At 54.1% G+C, this 17,819-nt stretch overlaps 1 protein-coding gene across 3 annotated transcripts in view; it reads left to right on the forward strand.

Annotated features, from left to right (window-relative positions):
* KLHL29 (kelch like family member 29) overlaps nt 1-17,819 on the forward strand; it is a 330,305-nt gene that overhangs the window by 245,242 nt on the left and 67,244 nt on the right. For all 3 annotated transcript variants that reach the window (XM_061154885.1, XM_061154887.1, XM_061154886.1), the window contains exons 4-5: nt 14,562-14,703; nt 16,384-16,896. In XM_061154885.1, the coding sequence (XP_061010868.1) occupies nt 14,562-14,703; nt 16,384-16,896 (655 nt within the window). The remainder of the gene's footprint in view (nt 1-14,561; nt 14,704-16,383; nt 16,897-17,819) is intronic.

Genomic DNA, 17,819 nt, shown 5'->3' on the forward strand with positions numbered 1-17,819 from the left:
GACCTCCCACTTGCAGGGCCAGAACTCTGGTCATTATGGTGATGGCAGGCACTTCAGGAGACCCTGTGCTGTGAGCTGAACGATGCCACAGGGAGCCACCCCGGCTGGCCGGGTTTCCACCAGAAATTCCCAGATCCTGCTTCCATCCTTGTACCTCTGATTCCGAGCTCCTCCTTCCTGGGAAGCCACCTGGCGTGTGCAGAGCCTCACTGCACGAGGCGGGGCATGCATCTCACTCCACTTACTCTGATGTTTAGGAGCAAGCATAGGAAACTTCTCGTGTCTGCATATTTAAGCGCTTTTATTAAGTGGAACAAGCTATTTCTGAACACGAGAGTGGCCAACAGCCTTAGAGGAAATTAAAATGAACCATGACAATGGAAAATTGCACAGGGGCACGGCAGATTCTCCGGAGATAAATACAACAAGGCTTTCAACAGCATTCGGGAAAGACTAGAGATCATGGAGATTATGTTGTGAGAGAAAAAAGCAAACCACCGGAAAATTAGAGCTCAGGCTGGTGGGAGGACCAAGCGAACGCTGGTCAGGCCTGTGGGTGGCCGGCCTTCCATTCAACACCCCGGGGGTCTGGTGGACAAAGTGAGGCAGAGAAACAACAGGCAGACAGAGCTCAACTCAGGACGGCAAGCCCTTTCTCAGTACCCACGGTGGGCATGCTATGTGGGCAGAAGGGACTGAATTGTGTTCCCCCCAAATTCCTAGAGCTGAATTCCTAGCCCCCACTGAGGTGGTATTTAATGATGGGGTTTTGGGGGGACTTCTCTTGTGGATCAGTTATGAAGACTCTGTGCTTCCACTGTAGGAGGCAAAAGTTCAGTCTCTGGTCTAGGAACTAAGATCTCATATGCTGTGTGGTACGGCCAAAAACAAAGCAAAAAAAGACCAAAAATAAGGAAATAAATAAAGATGGGGGCTTTGGGAGATTATTTTGTTTAGAAGGAATCATGAGGATTGAGGCCCCCACGATGAGATTAATGTTCTTATGAGAACAGGAAGAGACTAGAACTTTCTCTCTGACTCAGCTAGAAGGTGGCCATCTGAAAGCCAGGAACAGAGTCTTCAGCAGGACCCTGCCACGCTGGTCCCCAGACCTGTGAGGATTCCTGTTGTTTTGTCACCCAATCTATGTATTTCATTATGGTGACCCAAGCTGACTCATACAGTGAAGAATGGAAGTGGACACACTGATCTTGACCTCAAAGAACTCTTGGGCCTTGAGGGTTGTAAACGGTCACATCCAAGGGTTTGACAGATTTTAGTTGTAATTGTGATGTCTCCTATAGCTCCCTAAGCCAGAGACTATTTATCATGGTCTCGAGCACACGATGGCTTCTCAGTAAATGTGGGGTGAATGAATGAGTGAGTGAATGATGCACCTGAGTCCATGGGCCCCAGCACAGAACCGATGGAGCTGTGGTGTCCAGGCAGCTGCGAAGAGAGAAAGGAGGCGAGCGAGGGCCCAGGCAGTCTGCTAAGGAGGGAGTATCAGTGGAGGGGCTTTGTCTGGGACCCTCTCCTCACCCAGGACCCATAGAAGCAGCCACAGGCAGAAAACTCTCAGGCCGTCTCCAGGGTGGGTCAGGCCCAGGGGCTCAGGGGTTGGGACAGTGCCTGCCCCATCTTCTTGCAGGGCAGGGCCAGGCCCTTTCTCTGCGCTGGTCACCAGAACCCCACTCCTCCTCCCATGTCACCCTGCTGGAGAAGTCCATCTGTCTATCTACCCCAAGAGGACCTCCTTCCCTGTCTCTCCCACCCCACCACTTTCCCTTTCGCACCTGGACCTCCAGTGAATTTAAATAGAATCTGTCTGTCCCAGCAAGTTTTCTGAAGCCTGAAAAGACGGGCTAGAGCTGAATGATGCTATTTCCTTTTTTTTTCTTTTAAAAAAAAAAAAGGAAGGAAGGAAAGGAAAGAAGTCACTCGAACCGCCTCAATTCTGAACGAACGTAGCAAAGCTGGGCTGCCACAAGGCTGCTGAACCCCACCCCACCCCACTCCACCCCACCCCCAGGACCCTGCCTGGACGCACACTGCTCTGTCAAAGAGAGCCCAGGCAGGAGACAGCAAAGAGAACTGAGTCCTGTGCCGTGCATTCTGGAAGGTTCCACCACAGACCTGGTCAACCCACCGGGCTCCCAACCCCACACTGTGTCAGAACCCAGGCTCCAGTCCCAAGACACACACTCAGGCCCTGCGTTGCTTCAGCGAGTCCTGAAGTCCCGGCACTGAAATGACTTGAGCTCCCTCAGCTGCGCCGCCCCTGTCTGAGGAGTCGCCTCTGTTTGTGCGACGTTGTTTGTTTCTTTGTCCTGCCTGGCCTCGGGGTGACCCTACCACAATCCCCTCTCTTGTGAGGCTTCTAATGAGGTCGCTGAAGATGTCTGTGTCAGCCCTGTCTTATCAGGCATGAGAGTCGAGTTCTCAGTCGACTTCCGCCGGGAGGGTCAGGTCAGGCAGGCGGCGGAGGGCTCAGAACTCAGAACTGTTCCCTCTCCTGGGCGAGCCTTTGTCTGTGACAACAAACAAGAAACGCTCCCTCCAGGCCCACAACTCAGAAGGTGGACGGTGGGTTTGAATAGGAATGTCAGGTGTTCACTGAAGAAAGGACCCCAGAGCAGCCACAGACAGCCGGCCAGTGAGTGTTCTTGGGGTTCTTTCTGGCTCCAGTGGGTCCCCCATACAAGGAAACCACAGTTGGTCCTAGAGTCCTGTCTGCAGAGAGGCTGGGAGGGCCTTGTGGGTCCGAGGGGCCCAGCCAGCCCCTGGCCAAGCTGTTCTTGAGAGCAACTCTGGGAAGGCCTGGTTCCAAATTAATATTGGGCGCTCAGAGTGCAGGGGTGTGAGGGTCAGGCCCGGTCAGCCAGAGACCCCAGGCATGTCCCTGCTGCACCCACTCTCAGCTCAGCCGCCCCCGTGCAGAGGACTTTTCTTCACCAGATTCGCTGAGGATTTCCAATCTGAAGAGAACAAAAGGCTCCCGGCCACTGGCCGTCCTGTGATGTGCATCTGTGAATCCGGAGCCGACCAGAGGAGGGCGGGCAGGTCACAGGCTCTGAGGCTGGGAGGTCGAGGGGTGGTCCCCAAGTCACCACCTGCAGGGCCGGCCGTTTGGGAACCGTCTGTAAAGATCAGAGCGGGGCTGCCCCGGCCTCGCCTACCTTCCCGCCCACTCTGGGGACAAGAATGAAGATGGGTCGCTGCGCTCCGGAGGGAGCTACCAGTGCGGAGATGAGTGGGAGCAGGCAGGGCCGCTGGGCCTCTGAGCAGGCAGGGCCGGTTCCAAGGAACGCGGCTGTCGGGGGGAACCTCGAGGGCCGATTGAAGGGGGCGATGAAAGGCCCGGCCCAGCGCTGCGAGCAGGTGCCCCTCACGCTCCTCCTTGTCCCCCGTCCATCGTCGTAGGTCTGGGCCACTGGCTCGCTTCACATCACAGGCGCCTGCTGAGGGCCAGGTTGCCCTGCACCTTTCAGCAGAATGAAAGGGAACTGATATCAGAGGGGTGCTGAAGCTCAGGAAAGGCCTCTTTCTTTTCAAAGACTTTCGTTTGTGATGGGCTTTCTTTTTTTTTTTTTTTTTCCAGGTGATCTTATTTCAAAGCCCCTTTGAAAATTTTGTGGGTTTTTGTAATGGATGAAAAGTTACTTGGAAATGGGACTAAGAAGTTTCCTGTTGAAAGTTGTTAGAGGAAAGTTGAAAGCTTTGAGTCGTAATGTTCCGCCAGATTTATCCTTTCTTTTGTCCACAAGGCCCATCCGTTGGGAGGGGGTCTGGGGGAAGGGGCCAGGGGGGCCTGGACAGGGCACCAGAGAGAGAGCAGGATGCAAAAGCCAGCCCCCACCGCCACTACTGTACGTGTGCAAGGGAGGCCATCTGAGCCAAGCCTTCAGCAAAAGTGTTTCCACAGTATAGACTTTGATGTTGGAAAAGGGGGAAGCAAATATACTTCTACAATACTAGAGGAGGCTGGATTCTACCAGAGACAATGGCTATGGCACAGACGTTTCACATCAGAAAAAACAAAACAAACCAGATCTGAAAGAGACACGTGCACCCCAATGTTCATCGCAGCACTGTTTATAATAGCCAGGACATGGAAGCAACCTAGATGCCCATCAGCAGATGAATGGATAAGGAAGCTGTGGTACATATACACCATGGAATATTACTCAGCCGTTAAAAAGAATTCATTTGAACCAGTTCTAATGAGATGGATGAAACTGGAGCCCATTATACAGAGTGAAGTAAGCCAGAAAGATAAAGAACATTACAGCATACTAACACATATATATGGAATTTAGAAAGATGGTAACGACAACCCTATATGCAAAACAGAAAAAGAGACACAGAAGTACAGAACAGACTTTTGAACTCTGTGGGAGAAGGTGAGGGTGGGATGTTGCGAAAGAACAGCATGTATATTATCCATGGTGAAACAGATCACCAGCCCAGGTGGGATGCATGAGACAAGTGCTCAAGCCTGGTGCACTGGGAAGACCCAGAGGAATCGGGTGGAGAGGGAGGTGGGAGGGGGGATCGGGATGGGGAATACGTGTAAATCTATTGCTGATTCATGTCAATGTATGACAAAACCCACTGAAAAAATTTAAAAAAAAAAATAAAACTGAAAAAAAAAAGAAAAGAAAAAACAAAATGAAACTATGAAAGAGGATAGTGCCCAAAAGGACCTGAGAGCAGGAAAGGGCCAGAGCAACACCAAGTGTGAGCTCTCAAGTGCATCCTCCACGGAGAACTGGCAATAGGAGGGGTCAGTAAGCAATAAGACAACCAGGAAAACACCGCTACAGGAAACCCAAGGGAAGTGGTTCCAGAAGGAAGGAGGAGGAAGCTGGTGTTAGGGATCAGAGAGAGAACACGAAGAGATGCCACTGGGCTTGGCATCAGGAGGTGACTGTCCATTGAAAGGGGATGGTTTCAGGACCTCCCTGGTGGTCTAGTTGTTAAGAACCCACCTTCCAATGCAGGGGACATGGGTTCCATCCCTGGTTGGGGACCTAAGATCCCACATGCCGCGGGGCAGCGAAGCCCATGTGCTGCAACTATTCAGCCTTCTGGCTGCAACTAGAGAGAAGTCTGTGATCCCACAGGCCGAAACTAAGACCCAATGCAGCCAAATAAATAAGTATATTTTAAAAGGGGAGGAAATGATTTTACTGAAGTGTAGGGCTGGGAAGAGATAAGGGGGTGAAAACTGAGGGATAACTGGAGTGAGTACCAGGTGTCCTGAATCCCAAGGAGGGGATAACCACAAAAGGGGATGGGGAAGGCAGATGGATGCTGAAATGGCAGGTGAAGTGGTAAATAAGGATCTTTCAGTGCTTGTGATGGAAAGCCAAGGGGAAGGGGCTGATGGAAAGGGAGGGAGAGGCAGTGTAGATGCTGAAGCAAGAGGAGATATGAAGGGAGGCCGTGCATTGACAGCTTTGGAGAAGGGTGGAGGTGTCAGTTTGTGCTGACCTGGTCTGAGATGGAAAAACTGGCCTCATTGGAGGGGCCAGGACCTCACTGGTAGGGGTTGGCAGAACACATTGGTGGGTTAGAGTCTAGGGGGTCTGACTGAGTGGGAGAGGAGATAGAAGGCTAACTTCTGATTCAGAAGGACTAGGGCAAGGGACCCCAAAATGTGGCTCTTTAACAAGCCTACCAGCTGAAGCAGTCCATGGACTTCACTTCGGGAAGGCAAGGACAGTCCTGATGTTCAAGTTTACTGGCTTCCTGGCCCCAGGGTGTTGTCAGAGCAGGAGGCCCACTTGGGCTGGACACAGTGAGGGAAGGAGAAGCCATGGCTGGCATACCTGCGGACACCAGAGGAAGGATTCTAAGGGCAACCCCAACAGGGTGGTGTGGACACGGCCTTGATATGACTAAACCCATTTATGGAGCTGTCAACCACAGCAGCAGCGGTCTGGAGAGAGGTACCGAGGAGCACTCTGGCCATCACACAGCACTGCTGAGGGACTTAGGACAGAACAGACCTGGGTTTGCACCCAAGCCTCGCAGGCTCTGCTGTCCCTGGAGTTCTCTGGCCCTTCTTACTCTCATCTGTAAAATGAACGTGAGAACACAGATTTCCTCAGGAAAGAACTCACATCATGCCCATGCCTGGCCTGTAGGAGTATGTTAGTGTTAGTTGCTCAGTGGTGTTCGACTCTGCAATCCCATGGACTGTAGCCCATCAGGCTCCTCTGTCCAGGAGATTCTCCAGGCAGGAATACTGGAGTGGGTTCCCATTTCCTACTGCAGGAGATCTTCCTGACCCCAGGGATTGAACCCAGGTCTCCTGCATTGCAGATTCCCTACCCTCTGAGCCACCAGGAGGCACTCAATAAATGTGATCCAAGCCATTATGGTTGATTGGATCCTCAGGGTGGTCCAGCAAGAGACAGAGGGCACAGGAAGCAGTTGATGGTTTCAACGTAAAGTATTTTCCTGGGATCACAAGGCCAGGTTACAGTCTGACCACTGGCCTCTGCAGTTCTGTCTCCACCCCAGCACAAGGATGCCTTCACCCCAGTGTCCCCCAGGGTAGCAACCTCCTTTCTCAGCTCCCTTCCCCCTTCCCGCATGACGTCCTTTGCCCCCACCCAGCTCCTGGCAGCAACGCTTGCCCTCCAGAGACATCATCATATTCAGTAATATGATTGGAATCTGAATATATATTTAAAATGACAAGTTTGAAATTAAAATTTAAATAAAGAATTACTTTTCTGTAAGTTGCTCCGAAAGCAGTAATTTAGCAGCAAATTGATAGAGAAAGGTAAGCACTGGTCCTTTAAACCATCGTGCAGTTTCCGGCATGCGAGCCAGAAGTGTCTCAATTTAACACATCATTGGTTAGTATTATTAGAAATTTCATCGGGCCCCAGAACGCATTATGGCGCTGCTCTGAGGGGGGTGCCGAGGGCACAGCCTGGGTTCAGGGGGCCAGAGAGGGCAACCTGGTTAATGAGGGCAGGAGGGGCTCAGGAGAGCCTCCTCTGGCCCCAAGAGGGGTTTTAACTGCGATTATTTTCTTGTTTGTAGTGTGGTAGCGATCTCGAAATGAGAACTGAGAGACTCATAAGTGTCATTTGCTCTTCCCAGAGGTCACCAACTTATAGCATTGGTATCTGCCAATGTGTTTTTCTGACCTCTTGAAACCTAGGCTGTGAACAGCAGTCCATGAAAACAGTGTCACCTGTCTGGCTCCCATGAGCCGCATAAGCAAACCTATCCCAATTGTGACCTGCCCAGAGGCACCAGCCCTTAAGTTCCCCACACTGGGGCATAGGGGTCTGGGAACTTGAACATCAAGACTGCTGTTGCCTCCACCAGAGTAAGGTTGACAGACCACATCACCTGGCAGGCTTTAGGGGGCCACATTTGAGGGTCCTTCAGCCCAGACCTATGGAATCAGAAGCTCTGAAGGTGGGATCCAGAGGCCCGCATTCTCAACCCCACCACAAGCAGGATCTTCCTACACGCACTCGTATAAGTCAGAGGGCCCCTGCCATCGAGGTGGTCGATGCTCTACCTGTCTGATCTTAGGAGCAGTGCTCTCATAAATAATCTGCAAGTCCTAGAAAGCCAGCCATCTAGGTCTAAACCCCTGAACTGTAATCTAAAATATTCAGACACCAAATTCTCTCTCCCCTACCCCCAGCCTGAATTTCTACCATTAAGTAAGGATTGTCTTCCTGAGCACCTTTATAGTTCAAAGGCCCCTGGGAAGTTCCCAACACCCCAGTCTGAATAAGTTTACCAAAAACCAGTCTCCATCAGTCCCCACAGGGGGACCTGGGCACCATGAAGCCCCTAAATGCCTTGCAGGGGGAGGGATGCTGAAAAGGAGGTAAAATGTCCACTCTTTGCAGGGAGCAGGCTGCCCAGCCATGCTGGGTCCTGGAGCTGGCAGTCGGTGGGAGGTGATTCCCAGGACAACCTGGGCATGGTGCTCAGGGATGCCTGAGTGTTCACATCTGCTAGCAGCCTGTGGGAACCCACAAGAGGAGCCTGAGGACCCTCCAGAGGGAGAGGGAGAAGGAAATGAGGGCATTCGTCACTGCTGCTGGGCCCAGGACACCAGACTCATGTGTGCTTCCAGACCCATGTGCCTCTGCCACCACCACTGCAGAGCGTGAACTCAGAGCTGGGCTGGCTTCCTCATACTGCCCAGCACCCCCAGACCGAAATCACACCCCAGGGTGTCTGAGCAGCCAGGCACAAGCCTGTGCTCCAGCCCCAAGGGAAGCTGGCAGAGCATGGGTTCTGGCTTCCACATCAAGATGGGGGCATGATGGGGGTGTTCAAAAGGCAGGAAAAAAAAAAGAAAGAGTCAAAGGCCCATTGCAGGGCTCAGGCCATATCAGCAGTCTCTTGTCAGAAGGGGCCCTAGAGTTCAGAACCAGGGGTTGTATGGGTGTCTCACCAAAGACTCTCTTTCCCAAATTAGGTGAGAATTATGGGGAGCCATAATTCTCCAGCCATAATTCTGCCTGGAGAATCCCAGGGACGGTGGAGCCTGGTGGGCTGCCGTCTATGGGGTTGCACAGAGTCGGACACCACTGAAGCGACTTAGCAGCAGAAGCAGCAGCAGCATGAGATAAAAGGGCTTCCCAGGTGGCACTAGAGGTAAAGAACCCCCCTGCCAAGGCAGGAGACATAAGAGAGGCAGGTTGGATCCCTGAACAAACCTGGAAGATCAGGAAGATCCAGGAAGATCCTGACCCTAGAAGAAGGTCAGGAAAATCCCTTGGAGGTAGAAATGGCAACCCACTCCAGTATTCGTGCCTGGAGAATCCCATGGACAGAGGAGCCTGGTGGGTTACAGTCCATGGGGTTGCAAAGAGTCCGACATGACTGAAGCAACTTAGCATGTGAGGTTAAAAGCGTGGCTGTGGGTGAAGCCCAGAGAGTGGCCAGCTGCGGGCTTCCCACGACTATCCGCCCTGCCGCTCCTGTTTTCACTAAGGCCATTTCCACCCCCAATCCCCGCCCGGCTGGGGTGCACCTTGGCATCCAGTGGTGCTTCAGGCCAGGAGGGATTAAACACTGGAGTGTTGTCTGAGGGATAAAAGCGAGGTGAGGGCTGGGGGGACGCTGGGCTCCCGTGGGGGAACAGTCTCACTTCTGTGAAGATGGGGCGGCTGTTCTCAGGGACGCTCAGCAGATGGCAGTCCCTGCCCGCGCTGTCAGAACACACAAGCGACAGGAGCGTCGAGACTCACAGGTTCCCGTCTGTGGAGGCAGGTTCGTGGGCAGGAGCAGGACTTGGACACTGGTAGTGTCATTCCTCTGGGAGGAAGCCTGCATGAGCCCCCAGAAGTGGTCCCTGGAGCTCTATCCACTGTACCCAGACTGCAAACACACCCGCAGCTCTGGGCTCCTTTGGTGGCAAAGTTAGCCAAAATCCCGCCTAGTTTTCGTGGTCCAACATTAGCTCTCCCTAACTTCTGAGCTTCACTGGTTTACCCGCTCCTGATGTCCTTGGGTGAACAGTGGGAAAGTCTGAGTTTCAGCTTCTCCCCCAGCCCCACGGGGGCAGGAGTCAACCTCAGCCCCCACATCTCCTATTATACTCAGGCAATGGGCCAGGAGGAGGTCAGCAGATTGGGGCATTAGACCTTCCAAGCCGCAGCCAGGGCAAGTGTTGGGGTCATAGCACACGAGGCCCCCACAGTCTGGAAACATCTCCCCAGTGAAATGTCCCAGGGTCTCCCGCTCTAAGCCATTTCACGTCTCTTTTCTGTTACTCCCGTTATTCCCTCTCCCAAAGTGTAGGCCAGGCCATACCTACATGCACTTGTGAATCAACAGTGATGAACACTCCTACTGTTGGCCAGCACTGAAGCTCAGAGACCCTGCTTTCCCTGGGCACCTACACCAGCCCGGCAGGAGCTGGGCCAGGCACCATGCGGATCCCTGCCACTCTGGAGCTCACCTGCCAGTGCAGATCGGTACGGCCCCTGAAGGGCAGCATTTGGAGGCTGTGACCATCATGTGCACGGGGCAAGGGGTGGGAACAAGTGAGGCGAGGCAAGGCCCCAGGGAGTCCCATTCCGTCATCTTTCAAACTTCCTTGACCACCTGGGATGCTGCTGGCCTCTATGGCACCTTTGGGCAACGCAGAAAAAAGGGTCCCCTTTGGATGGACAGATCAGCAGAGGCAGCCTGTTGAGGCTGTTGCATGTTCACGAGTGTGCAGCCTGGTGAGCAAATGATGTTCCTGGAAGGAAGGGCATGGCTGCCCCTCCAGTGGGTCAGCCCCTCGCCCACCCCCACTGCCAGGCATCTTCACCACCTGCAGCCTTAAGTGGAGCAAGGGCCCCAGGGCAGCTCTGTAGGCAATGTGTAACTGGTTCTCCCCAAACTGGAGGAGCACAACCCAGGGACCTGGGCGAGGGGAGGGGGGCTTGTCACAGGTGGAGGTTCCCAGCTCCCCGACCAACGGGCACCTCAGCCCTCAATGCCCCTCACAGAGAGCTGTATCCATAAAGGATGGGGGTCCTCAGTGTTCTTCAGCCACTGAAAGAAGCAGGATGCTGTCAGCCACCGTAAAAATGTGACCTTTGAAAATTTACAAGAGCTCAGGGTTTAAAAGCTGCTGCGTTAATGATGCATCCCATTAGCATCTCATTAAAGAGAAGCAGTTAGAGAAGCCTGCTTGGCCAATGATGGGCAGAGAGGGCCACGTGGAGGCGCCAGGCAGGAGGAGGGCTCTCCTCGCCTGCCTCTGTGCCGAGGGCCATCATGTCACGGGAGCAAGGCCAGAAACACTGGGGAAAGGTCGGTGATGTCCTCGGTTATGGCAGTGGGAGGGGGAGAGGGGAGGCTTCCTCACCCTGCCTTCCTCTCCCCACACCCTCACCCAGGATGTTCTCCTGGCCCTGTCTGTGCCTTCTTGGGGTGGAACCCCCTGGCGAGGAGAAGTGAAACTCAAGGAGGCCTGGCCTTTGGAGTTCAGAGCTGGAGGTGCAGACCCACACATGGTCCCCCAGAAACCTCCAGAGCCTGGGGACCTCGAGTCTATCTTGTGCCTGGAGCCCCCCTGCAGGAGGACAGGGCTCCGGTCAGCCAAGCTGACTCACATCACCTGCTGCCACATTCTTCATCACCTGGGCGTCCAGCCACCTCCACAAAGAGCAGCACCCGTGTGTATTTTTCTGGAGGGAGTGAAGGAGGGAATGTTCATTTATTCAATAAAATAAATAAAAAGTCCTGAACTGCACATTGCTCATAGCTTCAGAAGTTGCTACTGCCAAGCAGAATGAGTGTCCTTATTTATCTTTCCTAAAGAAAAGAAAAAAAATAGGCTGTTTTCCTTCTCCAGCACAACCTCTTTCTTGTAGGTTGAACTCGCTTGTGAGAGTCGTGAAAGACACAGGCAGACAGCAGGCCTGTTTTAGCCACAGCTCAATTGTGCCAGTGCCCTGGGCCCGCCCCTGCACCCCCAGCTTCCTTCGGGAGTGCGTCTTGGGTCACAGATTGTGTAGCGGGGAGCAGACCCCCAAGGGCACGGCTGAGTCTCAGGCACTGCATGTCCCCGGTGCCTTGGGGCAGGGCCGACCACAGAGCAGGGGCCCAGTTAACTGAAGAGCAAACCAAACGGCCAGCAAAGGCACAAGCAACCAGCAGGAACTCCTGAAGATTCACAGTCTGGTTGCCCACTCCCTGGTGGCTCAGATGGTAAGGAATCTGCCTGCAATGCAGGAGAACCAGGTTTGATCACTGGCTTGGGAAGATCTGTTGGAGAAAGGAATAGCAACCCATTGCAGTATTCTTGCCTGGAGAATTCCAAGGACAGAGGACCCAGGAGGGCTATAGTCCATGGGGTCGCAAAGACCTGACTGAGTGACTTTCACTTTTTCACTTACCCACTCTCAAGGAGGAGACCCCAGCCACCCTTCCTGGCAGCAGTGGCAGCCTCTAAGCACCGGGCCCGGGGCTCCAGGTCCACAAAACCCTTCCCCATCCCGTCGAGTTAACCAGGCTGGGGCCATGGATACTGATTCATTGGAGGACAAAGGGCGGCTGCAGGAGGACCTGGAAAACCAAACCTGCCTCGAGCCTGGGAGGCCTCCAGGAATTCCAGGCCGCACGGAGGGGCTGTGGCGCCCCCTACTGGCAGAAAGAGTTGTTGTATTGCTAGTGAAGGAGGGGACTGGTGAGAGGGCCTGGGGACTCCACATTCAAACTTCAACCCAAAAACAGGGCCCCAAACAGGACACTACACTGGCTTCTCCCCCCAACCCCCCGCCCCGGTCCAGATGCCTCTTATTATGAGGGAAGCAACTTCTGCACCTCTGAGCCCACGGCACCCCCAGAGCCTGGAAACAGACGGGGTGCTGCAGACAGGACACGCGGGAAAACCGTCTATATAAAGACGCTGCAGATGCCAAGCTATTGTTTTCTAAATTCCCTGACTATTGATGAGGGCGGCTAAATCCCCAAGACCCTCGCCTATCCTAAGCTCCCATCTGTCCAGCAGACAGAAATGGGGCAGAGGCCTTCCTCTGATAAGGAAGCTTGTCCGCAGAATTCTTCCTCCCTCGGGAGATTCACTCTTTTCCTTTGTTTCCTGCGCTGTTCACAGAAGCGAAGCATCTGAAATGCAGCCCAGAGATAAAGTGCTGCCTAATGCAATTAGCTCAGCGCAGCCTACGGTCCTAATAGGATGCGCTCTGCTCCTCCCAGCAGGCCCTGATGCAGGCGCTGTTTGTCATCTGCATTAGGCATCAGAGCCCGGCTAAGTCCGTCCACCCTCCCACCTGCCAGGACTCTTCCCGGCTTCCTGGCGAGGAGAGTCCCGCTGCTCAGAGATGCCCAGAAGGGGGCGCTGCCTCCCTCCACCCCACCAGCTGGGTCGCTGAGTCAGCTTCCAGTAGGGGTCCAGAGCCCTGTGGCCTCACTGAGAGAGGCCTGCAGGTGCACCTGGAGGCCCCTTTGGCCTTCTGTGACTGTCCCCAGTGGGTGACTGTCTGCCCACACTCCACCTCACACTTTACCCCCAACCTGGCTGGGCTCTGGCTACCCTCAAACAAGCTCTGGTCAGTCATCCTGGAACCATCTTGTTGAGACTCACCCCTCACGTCCCAGTACGGGACTCTCCAACGTGTCTTTTGGATTTTTTTTTTCTTATTATAAATATTATAATATTATAAATACTGGGAATGGCCATAGTAGAAAATTTGGCAAATACAGAGATGTAGACCCGAAAAATTGATGCTTTTGAACTGTGTTGTTGAAGAAGACTCTTGAGAGTCCCTTGGACTGCAAGGAGATCCAATCAGTCCATCCTAAAGGAGATCAGTCCTGAGTGTTCATTGGAAGGACTGATGCTGAAGCTGAAACTCCAGTATTTTGGCCACCTCATGCGAAGAGTTGACTCATTGGAAAAGACCCTGATGCTGAGAGGGATTGGGGGCAGGAGGAGCAGGGGACGACAGAGGATGAGATGGCTGGATGGCATCAACAACTCAATAGACATGAGTTTGAGTGGACTCTGGGAGTTGGTGATGGACAGGGAGGCCTGGCGTGCTGCGATTCATGGGGTCGCAAAGAGTCGGACACGACTGAGCGACTGAACTGAACTGAATTGAACTGAGCTGTAGACAAAAGAATAAAAGTGTCCTTGAATCCCTTCACCCAAGAATGACATTCCTGAGACTTTTTTTCCATATTAATCCATTCCTGGATTTTTCCCTCCTGCACATATTATTTTACCCAGTGAGGTTATACGTGTGTCATTTATGTCCTACTTTTCTTATTCAGCATTATACTGTAAACATTTTGCCATCTCCTTAGGGAGTAAGCATTTTTATTGACTATATAATATTCCATGGTAAAGTGATAGCTCAGGGAGACCAATGCTGTCCTAGTGTTTGTTTCTGCCTTGAGGTTGGTTTTCTCATTAAATACATGAATTAGTAAATGAGATCCTGGGGCAGAGAGCCTACCTGCTTTCTGTAGGGAGGAGCTGAGGGTCCCAGAGAAGATGCTCCCTGCCTTCTGGCCTGGTGTCAGGACCTGTGCTGTCCTCCCAGGGGCCCCAGTCTCCACCTTTCCACACCTCCTCTGTGGAGTGGGACGCTGGGGGCCTTGGAGGCTGGCATGGAGGCACGATGGGGCCTGGCGATAATGCATCAGAGAGTTGTCCTCTCACAAGTCAGAGGCTGGGCGCATGGTGTTCCTGGGCCTGGACTGAGTATACAGTTGGTGCTCAATACCTGCCCATCCGTGGTTGATGCGGTTTATTAATGACCCAAGGACTGAGGGAACTTTACTTCTCACAGTACAAAGCTCTCGTTCCTTTCTGATAGCTCAGGTGATGGGGGAGGCACCAGGTTAGGTTGGGTGTTCCTGGAGGCCAGGAACTTAGCTGAGGCCACAGCTGCTGCTACTGAACAAAGACACCCTGTGCTTCTCTTGAGGGACTGGATGCAGGGCCAGGTCTCTGCCTCTGGAGGACTGCTTGGGGTTTGGGCACCAGGGCAGGACTCTTGCCAGGCGGTGGGTATTCACCCCCCTGCTCTGCTTCTTTCCAGGCCCCCGGCATCTCCAAAGCAGACAATCAGTCCCAGGGACTCACGACCAGCATCCGGTGGGGGCAGACACCCATCAATCAGTCCACGCCTTGGGACACTGATGAGCCACCCTCCAAACAGATGAGGGAGAGCGACAATCCAGGTGTGTACTTCAGGGTGGACGGAGACACCTACCCTCCGGCTGGGGCAGGCGGAGGTGTCTGAGACCTTCTGGGTGGCCGAGCTCCTCAGCAGGTCCTGACCCATGGCCTGCAGCAGCCCGGACCTCAGGCTGTGTCCAGGACAGGGAGGAGGGGCAGGGGGTGTGTGGCTGTGTGTGATCCCCTGGGCTGTGTCTCTATCCCTTTCTCTGTTGCTCAAGAAAATACTGGGAAGAATAAGGGAGAGAGAATGACATAGGAGTGACTCTGAATCTGCTTTGAGTTATTTTGGTTAGTCATTCCCAAATCTCACTACTCTGATTCATAAAATTTCCTAAGTCATCCATCCAGTGAGGTCTTGCTTTGCCAACAGTTACATGAGAACTGAGAGGTTCCACTCACTGGGAACTGGGGGTTTACCGCCTCCTATAGCATCTCAGGCCTTCTTTGGACAGCTCCAACCATAACAAAAACCTTCCCTGTTATCTCCCATTGATCCCAGGCCTCCCTTTGGGATACACAAAACATATGAGCTTGGCCATTCACACCACAGCCTTACAGAAATCTAAAGACCCCCATTCATCCCCCTCCAAGTCTTCTGCAGGAGGAACATGCCCTCAAGCCTAGTCCCTTCACCTTCCTGGGCATTATTCCTCTCTTTGCATCCCTCAGAACCAACACACAGAACACAAGAATGGTCTGCAGTACCTTCTTCACTCAACCCCTCTACCTCGATGATTGCAGCCTCACCTCACTTCTGCTCTGCTGGTAACCACATCACATGCTCTCTCAACAGTAAGACCCCAAGGCTGTCCAGGGGGCTACTCTGTCCATTTCCTCACAGTCTGGCTTAAGCAGCTGGGTGTGGGGGACCCAAGAGCAAGACCATGTCCATATCTTCCTGTATGACTCTTAGCATCTTTTCCTGCTTATATTGCTGACCTGTGCCTAACCCTCCCAACATGATGTCACCTGCAGACTTGGTCATACGTCTTCCACTCCATCATCCAAATCACTGATAGAAAAGGTGAGCACATCACTAGAGACCTCCCTTGATGTCTCCAGCATCCTCTGGGCCATTCACTGGCTCATGAGTCAATCACTTCTGAGGCTCTACCTCTCTATATGTTCACCGTGGAGTTACCCAAGGTTTCACCAGCTGTGCTCTGAAGTTCTGATGTGGTTTTCCAGGCTCCCTACCAGTCCTGCAGAGGACTGAGTGCCAGATGGCCTGCCTTATCCTAAAGACACCATATTAGCTCACAGCGACACCACTTCCTATTCTACAGGCTTGGAAACAAGCCCCCTTAGCGGCCCGTTCTAGAATTTTGCTGGCACTGCTTCACAGACACTTGTCAGCTTCTAGTTTTCTCCATCCTCTCTCATTATCAAAATTGGGTGCCTCGTTCTGGGTGTCATCTCATTGCTCACAGCAACTCGGTGAAGTTGGCAGATGAGGAATCTACTCATGGAAGGCTTTGCCTAAGATCACTCAACTAGTGAGGGCCAACCCAGTGGGGCTTCATCTAATCACGGATTCCTAGTCTGTGAGCTCCAAGGACACAGGCTCCTGGTTCACCTCTCTGACCCCAGCACTCGGCCCAGGGCTGGAGGCAGTCGGTCGGTGTCTGCTGAGTGAATTGTGTAACCAGCAGATGACATCTGTTCCATTTCCCTTGCAGGCACAGGGCCGTGGGTGACCACAGTGGCCGCCGGGAGCCAGCCTGCCCTGATTGCACACTCCTATGGAGTGGCCCAGCCTCCCACCTTCAGCCCGGCGGTGAACGTCCAGGCCCCGGTCATCGGGGTGACCCCCTCACTGCCTCCCCACGTGGGGCCCCAGCTCCCGCTGATGCCAGGCCACTACTCACTCCCACAGCCGCCCTCCCAGCCGCTGAGCAGCGTGGTGGTCAACATGCCTGCCCAGGCCCTGTACGCCAGCCCACAGCCCCTGGCTGTCTCCACACTGCCAGGCGTCGGGCAGGTAGCCCGCCCGGGACCCACCGCCGTGGGCAACGGCCATATGGCAGGGCCCCTGCTGCCTCCACCGCCGCCGGCCCAGCCATCTGCCACTCTCCCCAGCGGTGCCCCGGCCACCAATGGGCCCCCCACGTCAGACTCGGCCCACGGGCTGCAGATGCTGCGGACCATTGGCGTGGGAAAGTATGAGTTCACGGACCCCGGGCACCCCAAAGGTAAGTCCTGCTGCCCACACGCTCCCATGTGCCCGCACCTGTGCCCCTGTGTGTGGTCACCACCACAGCATGCACAGGAGCCTGGTTCCTGGTGCCCAGCTCCCCAGCAGTCCTTCACTGCTTCCAACCAGGCTTCAGTGGGGCCTCCCTGCCCGGGACAGCTGGGTCTTAGACCGGGGAGGCAGAGGGGAAGGTGGAGGGCAGGACAAGGAAGGCAGGAAAACGTGGGTGGGCAAGCAGAGGAGGGAGGGGAGAGCCTGCCAAGTCCGGGGCCTTCCGCCTTCAGCCCGACCCTGGCCCATTCTCCCATCTGACCCAAGGCCAGGCCACAGGCAGCATGAGCAGAAATCCTCCTCTTAGGGCCCCCTAGAACAGTCCCTTCGGGGGCCTTCTCCATTTTCCACTCATAAAAACAATCAGAACATGAATTGGCTGTGTGCCCATTCCCTAACCCCCCCCCCCCCGCCCCCCGGCCCAGAAAAGCACCCACTGCTGTGCGTTGGATGAGAGCAGCTCAGGGGTGTGAAATGAGACCCAGAAGACCCCTCCCCGACACCTCCCCGGCCCATCCTGAGGCAGCTGAATGTTTGGTTTTGAGAACCCATGGGTGGTTCTGTGAGACCCCAAGAAACAGCACCTCCAGCCTTCATTTAACCCCCTTCCCCAGGACCCGTTTTCATTCCAGATCCTTGAGAACAGAGCCGGGGGAGGGAAGACACCAGGATATGGTTCTAGGCTGGGCCCCGGCCCGAGGCTTAGAGCGGAGGGTGTCAGCAAACCAGCCTCACTCTTGACCAGACTTAGGGGTCTGGCAGCCAGCCGGGATGCAGAGCAGCTGGGAGGACCTGGGGCTGCAGCTGAGTCTGGGGGGACAGAGGGGGGGAGCTTACATACCCCTAGACTCGCCCATCCCCTCAAGGTCC

This window comes from Dama dama, chromosome 11 (assembly GCF_033118175.1).
Source record: "Dama dama isolate Ldn47 chromosome 11, ASM3311817v1, whole genome shotgun sequence".
In the NCBI taxonomy this organism is placed as follows: Eukaryota; Metazoa; Chordata; class Mammalia; order Artiodactyla; family Cervidae; genus Dama; species Dama dama.